At 47.7% G+C, this 13,413-nt stretch overlaps 1 protein-coding gene across 3 annotated transcripts in view; it reads right to left on the bottom strand.

Annotated features, from left to right (window-relative positions):
* The window catches only part of MAN2C1 (mannosidase alpha class 2C member 1), a 217,636-nt gene that overhangs the window by 159,209 nt on the left and 45,014 nt on the right, over positions 1-13,413 (bottom strand). For all 3 annotated transcript variants that reach the window (XM_075345663.1, XM_075345662.1, XM_075345664.1), the window contains 2 exons: positions 12,627-12,816; positions 2,189-2,295 (listed from right to left, as the gene is read on the bottom strand). In XM_075345663.1, coding sequence (XP_075201778.1) covers positions 2,189-2,295; positions 12,627-12,816 — 297 coding nt within the window. The remainder of the gene's footprint in view (positions 1-2,188; positions 2,296-12,626; positions 12,817-13,413) is intronic.

The following is a 13,413-nucleotide window of genomic DNA, read 5'->3' on the forward strand; positions in this document are numbered from 1 at the left end:
TGTGTGACTGGGCCTTTTCTTATGCTGTAATGTATTATTTTTCTTTTTCCAAACAAAACGCTTTTCATTTAAACCAGAAAGCTCTATTTTAGTCTCATCTGTCCACAAAACATTGATCCAGTAGCCTTCTGGCTTGTCCAGGTGAGTTTGGTAGACTGCAGAGAGGCAGCTATGTTCTTTTTGGAGAGGAGTAATTTTCTCCTTGCTATCTGCCATACCCTCCATTGTTATTCACTCTCTTCCAGATGGTGTACTGGAGCAGAAAAAAGGGAATCTGTCAGGTGATTTTATAGTACAATACTAAGATTATCTTTAAATAAGGCTTAAGGAGACCTTTCAGAATCCGTAACCTTCATAGCTCTCCCGCTTCCTGTTATCTTGCTGTAAGCTCTGTAGAACCCAATGAGATTTAGTAATCAGTCAAGCATATATAAATATAAATTGCATATTCACTGCTCCCTCGTCCCACCTCTCAATGCTGGCATCAGTAATACCTTAGCAAATCTGAACTGAATTTGCACTGTTGTCCCCACACAATACTCCCTCCCACCTCTCAGTAGTGATAGTGAAGGCACTGAGAGGTGTGAGGAATGAACATATAAATTGTATTTACATACACTTGACTAGGGTGCACTAGACTGAATTCTACAGTGCTTACACCAGGGTAACAGGATAAGGTAGACCTATAAAACTTACTGATCCTGAAAGGTCTCCTTATGCCCTATTTAAAGATAATAGTATTGTACTACAAAATAACCTGACAGATTACCTTTAACAATAGCTACCTAATGTGAGAAAGGCCTTTAATTGCTCAGCAGTTACCCCGAGTTCCTTTGTGTACAGTTTCGGAATTGTGTTAAGGTACCGTCACACCAAGCAACATCGCTAGCAACATTGCTGCTGAGGCACAACTTGCTAGCGATGTTGCTGTGTGTGACATCCAGCAACAACCTGGCCCCTGCTGTGAGGTCGTTGGTTGTTGCTGAATGTCCTGGGCCATTTTTTAGTTGTTGCTCTCCCGCTGTGAAGCACACATCGCTGTGTGTGACAGCGACAGAGCAACAACTGAATGTGCAGGGAGCCGGGAGCCGGCTTCTGCGGACGCTGGTAACCACGGTAAACAGCGGGTAACCAAGAAGTCCTTACCTAGGTTACCCGATATTTACCTTCATTACCAGCGTCCGCCGCTCTCACGCTGTCAGTGCCGGCTCCCTGCTCTCTGCACACGTAGCCGGAGTACACATCGGGTAATTAACCCGATGTGTACTGTGGCTATGTGTGCAGGGAACAGGGAGCCGGCACTGGCAATGTGAGAGCGGCGGACGCTGGTAACGAAGGTAAATATCGGGTAACCAAGGGAAGGGCTTCTTGGTTACCCGATGTTTACCGTGGTTACCAGCGTCCGCAGAAGCCGGCTCCCTGCCGCCTGAACAAGTAGCAGAGTACACATCGGGTAATTAACCCGATGTGCACTGTGGCTAGGTGTGCAGGGAGCCAGCGCTAAGCGGTGTGCGCTGGTAACCAAGGTAAATATCGGGTTGGTTACCAGATATTTACCTTAGTTACCAAGCGCAGCATACTTCCACGTGTAGTGACGCTCCAGCGATCCCTGCCAGGTCAGGTTGCTGGTGGGATCGTTGTAGCGTCACTTAGTGTGACATCTCATCAGCGACCTCCTAGCAACTTACCAGCGATCCCTATCAGGTTGTATCGTTGTTGGGATCACTGGTAAGTTGTTTAGTGTGACTGGGCCTTTAGGCTTAGTATTAAAGTTATCCTTAGGGATAAGGTAATAAAATTGTTACTTAAAAAAAAAAAAAAAGGTAATAAAAAAAATGAAGTAGATATTAGTAAAATATTATGTTTGGTTTTAACAAAAAGCAGAAAAAAGCTAGAAGGTCAAAGAGCCAACTAGAATTACTGTACAAGGGTTTTTTTTCTTCTTAAATTATAAGTGCACGTGCTTGAAGGATACAAAACTCGACTAGTGGAAAGTACTTAGGGAGCTCAAATGGCTGATGAGTGACCGAGCGCAAAATACCTGCCTTGCAATGGGTACTGGCAAACCACACTACACAGCATGTTAAAAGTCCCAGAGGCTGGACGTAACTAGATATATTGATATACTATACACTAGTGAAGACTCTTAGAATAGAATTACTAGTATGGATTATAACAATACGTGTACCTGAGAGCATGTAAAGGTGAAATCGGGATTTTTTGTCATCAGCTGTACAGCAGTAACCCAACTGCGGGCACATTTTCTAATGGTTTCCTCATATGGCCACAACCAAGCTGGAATAAGATGTGAAAATCCATGCTATAGTTATACATACACAGTTCAGACTTCAAGTAATCTGAAATATAAAATGTCTGTAACACCACTCATGTTGGCTTCTTCTCTGCAGCTTCAAATCAGTGCTACCCATGCAAGGAAATTAAGTAGCACTTCTAATCTTTCGCGATGTTTTGATCTCCGGATTGTATCAAGCAATGCTGTAGAGTAAATCAGAGACCCAATACATGCATGTAGGGTCAAGTAAAACTTAGGGTCTTAAAGGAGAAGCTTTTATGAAGAACCATTATTGCTGAGTAGAAAGGGTTACAAATGTATAAGCTGTGCTTATTTGTGCTGCACGTGCAGAATACACACAGCAAATCTGCAACAATGTGCAGTATGATGGAGTTTTATAAGGTAACAATTGACATCCAAATTTGCAAAAAGAATTTGCTGCAGATTGAGACTAGATCCATGGCAATTTGTGAAGAAGCCCTCCAGTGAAATTTGATTTTCATTAAAGAGAACCTGTCAGCAGGAATTTGCGAACTACAGTATAAACAGGGCCATACTGGTGGCTGTTACACTGATTAAAATGATACTTGAGGGGAAGAAATCTGTTTTGTTGATTTTGTGCAATGAGTTTTTGAAGTTTTCTTGTAATCATAGCTTTGTCATTATAGAGGGGGGAGCCAGCACTGCCTATGAATGGCAAGCAACAAATAAAATGTGTAGAATTCATAAATTCATTCCTACTGTACTATAATGCAAAATGAGATTTTTAGCAAACAATTGATCAATAATTTGAGCCACCCCTGCCACGTCACGGCAAATCTCAATAGGGGGGTCCTACTCTATATTATATAATTTACCATTGTGCCATATGGCCTCCTAAATATTTTAATAAGCAGAACCATATAAAAGCAACCTGTGACATCTCAGAACCGCTCCCATGTTGCAATGTTGCAAAGACAGATAACTGTGAATAGTCAGTCCAGGTGCCAGCATTTGCAACAAGGCCACACACACTAGCACAATGTCAGAACTGGCCCTCACAGTGTCTGTCAAGCAGCCATGGGTAAAGGCGGAGCAGGACCAAGTAAATGGTGCTTAATTAATGATGCCTGTGGAACAGGATGAGGTAGTTGAATGTGAACAGCCTCCAACATTAGTTTTGATAGTAGCAGAAGAAATTTGCAAACAAATTTGAAATATTAAATATAGAGTAGTACCCCCCTATTGAGATTTGCCGTGACGTGGCAGGGGTGGCTCAAAAGGTTGATCAAATATTTGCTAAAAATCTCATTTTTACATTGTAGTACAGTTGGAATTATTTGTGAATTTACACTTAATTTTTTTGCATGCCATTTTTCAAGCAGTGCTGGCTCCCCCCCTTCTGAATCATAGCTTTGTGCCTTGGGTTGGGCTTGCAGGGTGGCCTGTAGGTAGTGTCTTAGACTGTGTAGGCCCCTCCGCTGCCTCTAGTGTCTTTATCATCTACCTGGTTTAAATCTCACCCTTAGCCGTGGGTGGCACTTGTGCACATTGAACTCCTAACCTAATCATTGTAACAGTGCCAATATGGCCCTGTCTCTACTTTAGGTAGCATAATCCTACTGACAGGTTCTCTTTAATATCTTCTTATATCTTGTAATATACTGTACGTGTGTTACTATACTCATCTACCACCACCTTTTTCTGAGTGACATCACCGATCTTCAGATTAGTCAGCTCTCTCTATACTCGGTATGTGAACTGGAAGTGTCTTTTACAATGTAAGTCTAGTTTGCCTCGTTCTGACGCACCATAGACTTACAATGTAAAAGCCACTTCCCGGTCTCACAGAGCACAGTGTCACCCAGAGTCTGAATAACTGTGACGTCACTGAGAAGTGGAGCACAATACCGCTGAATCCCAGAGAAGGCGGCAATAGGGAAGCATATTAACATACTGAAACTACACTACATACACTGATTTAGTGAAGGAAAAAAAAAACAAGTTCATGGGAAGGCTTCTTTAAGCTAAACATGTAATGAATTATAAAACCATCATATTAATCCAACTACTGTCTCATTTTGAACGCAACAACCCATGGTGAACCTTTAAAGGGAGCCGGTCACATCCAGAAATGTGATTTACCTGCAGATGTAGGGTTTATCTGCAGGTAAATAGTTACAATCATGTCTACCCGCCTTACTGTAAGTGCAGCTAAAAGGAAGAACATTAACTTAAATCATCCCTTTAGCTGCTCAATTTCAGTCATCAGAGCAGTGGAGGAAGTGATTTTAGTCAACGCTGACTATACAAGGATCGCACAGTAATCACTCCCTGACAAATTGACAGGCAGAGTACTCTGCACACACTCCCTGCATAGCAGAGGCTGCTCGATCAAAATACTGAGGAATAAGTACAGCCTCACACACTGTAAGTTAGCGGTAAGTGTAAACGCACCCCGGAATTGCCCTGATGATTGAAAGTGAGCCGCTACAATGAGGATACATGCTCATGTATGGCAACTGTTGCTCCAGGAAGGAGGCCAGTCATGATTTTAGCACTATTTACCTGCAGAATAACTCTATATATACAGTGGATACGGAAAGTATTCAGACGCCTTTAAATATTTTACTGTTTCTTTCTTTGCAGTCATTTGGTAAATTCCAGAAAGTTCATTTTTTTTCTCATTAATGTACACTTTACACCCCATCTTGACAAATAAAACAGAAATGTAGAACTTTTTGCAAATTTATTAAACAAGAAAAACTGAAATATCACATGGTCATAAGTATTCAGACCCTTTGCTCAGACACTCATATTTAAGTCACATGCTGTCCATTTCCTTGTGATCCTCCTTGAGATGCTTCTACTCCTTCACTGGAGTCTAGCTGTGTTTAATTAAACTGATAGGCCTTGATTTGGAAAGGCACACACCTTTCTATATAAGACCTCACAGCTCACAGTGCATGTCAGACCAAATGAGAATCATGATGTCAAAGGAACTGTCCAAGGAGCTCAGACACAATTGTGGCAAGGCACAGATCTGGCCAAGGTTACAAAAGAATGTATGCAGTACTTAAGGTTCCTAAAAGCACAGTGGCCTCCATAATACTTAAATGGAAAACGTTTGGGACCCCCAGAACTCTTCCTAGACTTGTACATCTAGCCAAACTGAGCAATCATGGGAGAAGAGCCTTGGTGAGAGAGGTAAAGCAAAACCCCAGGATCACTGTGGCTGAGCTCCAGAGATGCAGTAGGGAGATGGGAGAAAGTTCCACAAACTCAAATATCACTGCAGCCCTCCACCAGTCGGGCCTTTATGGCAGAATGGCCCAATGGAAGCCTCTCCTCAGTGCAAGTCATATGAAAGCCCGCATATAGTTTGCAAAAAAAACACATGAAGGACTGTGAGAAATAAGATTCTCTGGTCTGATGAGACAAAGATGAAGGGAATTTTGTTTACTTACCGTAAATTCCTTTTCTTCTAGCTCCTATTGGGAGACCCAGACAATTGGGGTGTATAGCTTCTGCCTCCGGAGGCCACACAAAGTATTACACTTTAAAAAGTGTAACCCCTCCCCTCTGCCTATACACCCTCCCGTGGATCACGGGCTCCTCAGTTTTGGTGCAAAAGCAGGAAGGAGAAAACTTATAAATTGGTCTAGGGTAAATGCAATCCGAAGGATGTTCAAAGAACTGCAAACCATGAACCAAAAGAACAATTCAACATGAACAACATGTGTACACAAAAAAACAACCAGCCCGAAGGGTACAGGGGCGGGTGCTGGGTATCCCAATAGGAGCTAGAAGAAAAGGAATTTACGGTAAGTAAACAAAATTCCCTTTTTCTTTGTCGCTCCATTGGGAGACCCAGACAATTGGGACGTCCAAGAGCAGTCCCTGGGTGGGTAACAGAATACCTCAATAAAAAGAGCCGAAAAAACGGCCCCCTCTTACAGGTGGGCAACCGCCGCCTGAAGGACTCGCCTACCTAGACTGGCGTCTGCCGAAGCATAGGTATGCACTTGATAGTGTTTCGTGAAAGTGTGCAGACTAGACCACGTAGCTGCCTGACACACCTGCTGAGCCGTAGCCCGGTGCCGCAATGCCCAGGACGCACCCACGGCTCTGGTAGAATGGGCTTTCAGCCCTGAAGGAAGCGGAAGCCCAGAAGAACGGTAGGCTTTGAGAATCGGTTCCTTGATCCACCTACCCAAGGTTGACTTGGAAGCCTGCGAGCCCTTACGCTGGCCAGCGACAAGGACAAAGAGCGCATCTGAACGACGCAGGGGCGCCGTGCGAGACACGTAGAGCCGGAGTACTCTCACAAAGATCCAAAGAGTGCAAATTCTTTTCACACTGGTGAATTGGATTAGGGCAAAATGAAGGCAAGGAGATATCCTGATTGAGATGAAAAGGGGATACCACCTTAGGGAGAAATTCCGGGACCGGACGCAGAACCACCTTATCCTGGTGAAACACCAGGAAGGGGGCTTTGCATGATAGCGCTGCTAGCTCAGACACTCTCCGAAGTGATGTGACTGCCACTAGGAAGGCCACCTTCTGCGAAAGACGTGATAGAGAGACATCCCGCAGCGGCTCGAAAGGTGGTTTCTGAAGAGCCGTTAGCACCCTGTTAAGATCCCAGGGTTCCAGCGGACGCTTGTAAGGTGGGACTATGTGGCAAACTCCCTGCAGGAATGTGCGGACCTGCGGAAGCCTGGCTAGGCGCTTTTGAAAAAACACGGAGAGCGCCGATACTTGGCCCTTGAGAGAGCCAAGTGACAAACCCTTGTCCATTCCGGATTGAAGGAATGAAAGAAAAGTGGGTAAGGCAAACGGCCATGGAGTAAAACCGTTATTAGCGCACCAGGATAGGAAGATTTGCCAAGACCTATAATAGATCTTGACGGACGTAGGCTTCCTGGCCTGTCTCATGGTGGCAATGACATCCTGAGATAACCCTGAAGATGCCACAGATCCGAGTACCACGACCGCCTCGGCCAGTCTGGAGCGACGAGAATGGCGCGACGGCAGTCGGACCTGATCTTGCGTAACACTCTGGGCAGCATTGCCAGAGGAGGAAACACATAAGGCAGTCGAAACTGCGACCAATCCTGAACTAACGCGTCCGCCGCCAGAGCTCTGTGATCCTGAGACCGTGCCATGAATGCCGGGACTTTGTTGTTGTGCCGTGACGCCATGAGATCGACGTCCGGCGCTCCCCAGCGGCGACAGATCTCTCGAAACACGTCTGGGTGCAAAGACCATTCCCTCGCGTCCATGCCCTGACGACTGAGAAAATCTGCTTCCCAGTTTTCTACGCCCGGGATGTGAACTGCGGAGATGGTGGAAGCTGTGGCTTCCACCCACTGCAGAATCCGTTGGACTTCCTGGAAGGCTTGACGACTGCGAGTGCCGCCTTGGTGGTTGATGTATGCGACGGCAGTGGCGTTGTCCGACTGGATACGGATCTGCCTGCCCTCCAGCCACCGATGAAAAGCCAATAGGGCTAGATACACTGCCCTTATCTCCAGAATATTGATCTGAAGGGATGACTATCGGAGTCCAGGTTCCTTGAGCCCTGTGGTGGAGGAAAACCGCTCCCCACCCTGACAGGCTCGCGTCCGTGGTGACCACAGCCCAGGTTGGGGGTAGGAAGGATTTTCCCTGCGACAGAGAGTTGGGAAGGAGCCACCACTGAAGTGACGTCTTGGTTGCAAGGGAAAGAGAGACGTTCCTGTCGAGGGAAGCCGAACTCCTGTCCCATTTGCGGAGAATGTCCCATTGGAGTGGCCGAAGATGGAATTGCGCGAACGGGACTGCCTCTATAGCTGCCACCATCTTCCCCAGGAAGTGCATGAGGCGCCTTAAGGGGTGTGACTGACTCCGAAGTAGGGATTGCACCCCTGCCTGCAGAGAAAGCTGTTTGTCTCTCGGAAGCTTGACTAACGCTTGCTGGGTATGAAACTCCATCCCAAGGTACGTCAGTGATTGGGTCGGTGTCAACTTGGATTTCGGGAAGTTGATGATCCACCCGAACCGCTGGAGAGTCGCCAGAGCGACAGATAGACTTTGTTGACACGCCACCCGAGACGGGGCCCTGACTAGGAGATCGTCCAAGTAGGGAATCACCGAGTGGCCCTGAGAATGCAGGACCGCCACAACGGATGACATGACTTTGGTGAAAACCCGTGGTGCTGTCGCCAAGCCGAAAGGCAATGCCACGAACTGGAGGTGTTCCTCCCCGATGGCGAAACGCAGGAAACGTTGATGCTCGGGTGCGATCGGTACATGGAGATAAGCATCCTTGATGTCGATCGATGCTAGGAAGTCTCCTTGTGACATTGAGGCGATGACCGAGCGGAGAGATTCCATCCGGAACCGTCTGGTTCTCACATGTCTGTTGAGCAGCTTGAGGTCCAGAACGGGACGGAATGACCCGTCCTTTTTTGGCACCACGAACAAGTTGGAGTAAAATCCGCGACCACGTTCCTGAAGGGGAACGGGGATCACAACTCCTTCCATCTTTAGAGCGGCTACTGCCTGAAAAAGTGCGTCGGCCTGAGCGGGGGATGGAGATGTTCTGAAGAAGCGAGCCGCAGGACGAGAGCTGAACTCTATCCTGTAACCATGAGACAGAATGTCTCTCACCCATCGGTCTTGAACATGTGGCCACCAGGCGTCGCCAAAGCGGGAGAGCCGGCCACCGACCGAGGATGCGGTCAGGGGAGGCCGAGAGTCATGAGGAAGCCGTCTTGGAGGCAGTGCCTCCTGCGGCATTTTGTGGGCGAGACTTGGATCGCCACGCATAGGAGTTCCTCTGGCCTTTCTCCGGCCTGTTGGACGAAGAGGATTGGGACTTGGCGGAGGGACGAAAGGACCGAAATCTCGATTGAACCTTTCTCTGTTGAGGTCTCTTAGGTTTGGCCTGGGGTAAGGAGGAATCCTTTCCTTTGGATTCCTTAATAATCTCATCCAATCGTTCGCCAAACAAACGGTCGCCAGAAAACGGCAAACCGGTTAAGAACCTCTTGGAAGCCGAATCTGCCTTCCATTCGCGCAGCCACATGGCCCTGCGGACTGCCACAGAGTTAGCGGATGCTACAGCTGTATGGCTAGCAGAGTCCAGGACGGCGTTCATGGCGTAGGATGAAAAGGCTGACGCCTGAGAGGTCAAAGACGCAACTTGCGGAGCAGAATTACGTGTGACAGCATCAATCTCAGTCAGACAAGCCGAGATAGCTTGGAGTGCCCACACGGCTGCAAAGGCCGGGGCAAAAGACGCGCCCGTGGCCTCATAGATGGACTTCACCAGGAGCTCAATCTGTCTGTCAGTGGCATCTTTTAGCGATGAGCCATCTGCAACCGACACCACGGATCTAGCCGCCAATCTTGAGACTGGAGGATCCACCTTGGGACAGTGAGCCCAAACCTTAACGACTTCAGATGGGAAGGGGTAACGCGTGTCAGTTAGGCGCTTAGTAAAGCGCTTGTCCGGGACCGCTCTGGGCTTCTGGACAGCGTCCCTGAAGTTAGAGTGATCAAAAAACGTATTGCGAGTACGTTTGGGGAACCGAAACTGGTGTTTCTCCTGCTGAGACGCAGACTCCTCTACAGGAGGAGGCGGGGGAGAGAGATCTAACACCTGGTTGAATGACGAGATAAGATCATTTACTAAGGCGTTCCCCTCAGGTGTATCAAGGTTAAGGGCGACGTCAGGGTCAGAGCCCTGAGCTGCGACGTCCGCCTCGTCCTCCAGAGAGTCCTCAAGCTGGGATCCCGAGCAGCGAGAGGAAGTCGGGGAAGAGTCCCAGCGAGGCCGCTTAGCCGGTCTAGGACTACGGTCCGGGCAGGAGTCTTCCGCCTGAGACCGAGGGGCCAACCTATGAGCGCGCTGTGGCGCGGACCGAGAGGGGCCTGGAGGCGACGAGCCAACAGGGGTCGGGGCCTGTGAAGGGTCCGGTCTGGACTGCAAAGCCTCTAGCAGCTTAGAAGACCATTTGTCCATAGACTGTGTAATGGATTGAGAAAGTGACTCAGAGAGTTTCTCAGCAAAAGAGGCGAACTCTGTCCCTGCAGCCTGGTCAGGGGGAGCAGGGGGGTCTACATGAGCCGAGGGGCCCACCAGTGTCCGAGGCTCCGGCTGAGCAAGCGAAACAGGGGTCGAGCATTGCTCACAGTGAGGGTAGGTGGAACCCGCAGGTAACATAGCCCCACAAGAGGTACAGGCCGCAAAAAAACCCTGTTCCTTAGCAGCTTTGCTCCTTGTGGACATCATGCTGTTGTCTCCTAGGAGAGTGATCACTGAGGGTATATGGGAAAGGGGTATACAGCCCACCGAATAGATAGATATAGATATATAAGTATCTAATCCGGCACCCTATGGGGACCAGCAGCGGGTGTCCGGTGTGGCTTACCGACCGCTAACGAGCGGAGTGTGTCCTCCAGATTCCCTGCCTTGGATCCCCCGGAGCTGCAGAGCTGTTCACTGAGAATCCTCCACCGGCAGAATGCCAAAAAATGGCTGCCGGAGCTCTCAGGGGAGGAGTGGAGCCGTGGGCGGCGGCAGCAAAGTGCGGGAATCTGGGGTCCCCACAGTGATCAGTGAGGGGGGAGGAAACATGCAGGATGCTCCAGCCCTCACATCCGACGTCAGGTCGGTAATCCCGCCCTTACCCCTGACAGGCAGGCCCGGGGGCGGGATTTTTGCGACTAGGCCGTGATGAAGCCGGGGACTAAATATGAGACCGCGCCCAACAAGCAGGCACGGTCGGCGCGGAAGTCCACCGGCCTCCTGAATTCAGCAGCCGCCGCGGCTTCCGAGAAGAAGGTGCGCTCCCTGCACAGTCCCCTATGGGGACACAGAGTACCTTTGAGTTGCAGGGCCCGGTCCCTGAGGTTGAAGAGGCTCTGGTCCGGCAGGTTCCCACAGGGGCTGCGGATGGAGCACGGTCCCAGTAAATGGATGACCGCTTAGGATCCCACTTCTCCCAGAGCCGCTTAAGGGATGGTGAAGGAGACGGCATGTGGCTCCAGCCTCTGTACCCGCAATGGGTACTTCAACCTTAACAACACCGCCGACGTAGTGGGGTGAGAAGGGAACATGCCGGGGGCCCCGTGGGGGCCCTCTTTTCTTCCAATTGACATAACTAAGTTGAGAATGCATGAGTGGATGTGTGCCTCCTTCCACACAAAGCATAAAACTGAGGAGCCCGTGATCCACGGGAGGGTGTATAGGCAGAGGGGAGGGGTTACACTTTTTAAAGTGTAATACTTTGTGTGGCCTCCGGAGGCAGAAGCTATACACCCCAATTGTCTGGGTCTCCCAATGGAGCGACAAAGAAAGAACTTTTTGGTGATAATTCTAAGCGGCATGTGTGGAGAAAACCTGGCACTGCTCATCACTTGCCCAATACAATCCCAACAGTGAAACATGGTGGTAGCAGCATCATGCTATGGGAGTGTTTTTCAGCTGCAGGGACAGGACAACTGGTGGCGCAATTGAAAGAAAGATGAATGCGGCCAAGTACAGAGATATCCTGGAAGAAAACCTCTTCCAGCATGCTCTGGACCTCAGACTTGGCCGAAGGTTCACCTTCCAAAGAGACAATGACCCAAAGCACACAGCTAAAATAACAAAGGAGTGGCTTCAGAACAACTCTGTGACCATTCTTGACTGGCCCAGCCAGAGCTCTGACCTAAACCCAATTGAGCATCTCCAGAGGGACCTGAAAATGGCTGTACACCAACGTTCACCATGCAACCTGACGGAACTGGAGAGGATCTGCAAGGAAGAATGGCAGAGGATCCCCAAGTCCAGGTGTGGAAAAACTTGTTGCATCATTCCCAAGAAGACTCATGGCTGTACTAGCTCAAAAGGGTTCTTCTATTCAATACTGAGCAAAGGGTCCGTATACTTATGATCATGTGATATTTCAGTGTTTCTTGTTTAATAAATGTGTAAAAATGTGTACATTTCTGTTTTTGTTCTGTCAAGATGGGGTGCAGAGTGTACATTAATGAGAAAAAAATGAACTTTTTTGAATTTATCAAATGGCTGCAATGAAACAAAGAATGAAAAATGTAAAGGGGTCCGAATACTTTCAATACCCACTGTATATGTAAATAGCTTTTCTTGACATTAAAGGTTTCCTTTGAGAATCACATAGAAAAACTGCCTGCAATAGTATACAGGACGTTTAACCAAGAATATTAAGACACTTAGTAGAATGAATGTAGATTGTGCATCTTTAGAAAATCACCTACTTACCGAACACTGTCTTAATAATTATATCCACAGTCATTTTTCAGCAGTAAGGCATAAAGGGCACATTTATAATAACAGAATTACCAGAATCAATGTGGCAGTGCCCCATGGCATGGATAGTGTGCTGGCTGTCACCATTTTTTTGGCTGAAGAATTTAGCAGACAACTTGCGGACAGGGGCAAATGTGCCAGGGTCGTTGACATCACATAAATTAACCATTTGATTGGCCACATACAGAGCCTGGAAGCTTCTTTGGTTATCTTCACCAAGCAACTGGAAAAAGTAAAAGAAAAAAAAATATGTATTTACACTTTACGATATTAGTAAAGATTAAATTATTTCTGTCAGTCAGGGTCATTCTTAAAAAGTAACTACTTATGTTATAAAAATATAATACAAAAAAAATACAACCATATAAAGCGAAATAGCTAAACACATTTGTGACAATTAAAAAAAGTAGATTTTGGGTACTCACCGTAAAATCTTTTTCTTGGAGCCTTCGTTGGGGGACACAGAGACCATGGGTTGTATGCTGCTGCCACTAGGAGGCGACACTAAGCAAAACAAGGAAAACTCCTCCTATGCAGTATACACCCACCAACTGGCAATTGTTCCTCAGTTAGCGAGAAAGCAATAGGAGACAACAGTGAAGAACGAACAATCTTACAGAAGTGAACATTAAACTCAACATTCAACAGTAACATTGAACAGTAACATATGTCCAACACAAGGGCGGGTGCTGTGTCCCCCAATGAAGGCTCCAAGAAAAAGATTTTACGGTGAGTACCCAAAATCTACTTTTCTTTATCGCTTCATTGGGGGACACAGAGACCATGGGACGTCCTAAAGCAGTCCCACGGGTGGGTCTAA

This window comes from Anomaloglossus baeobatrachus, chromosome 4, assembly GCF_048569485.1.
Source record: "Anomaloglossus baeobatrachus isolate aAnoBae1 chromosome 4, aAnoBae1.hap1, whole genome shotgun sequence".
Lineage (NCBI taxonomy): Eukaryota > Metazoa > Chordata > Amphibia > Anura > Aromobatidae > Anomaloglossus > Anomaloglossus baeobatrachus.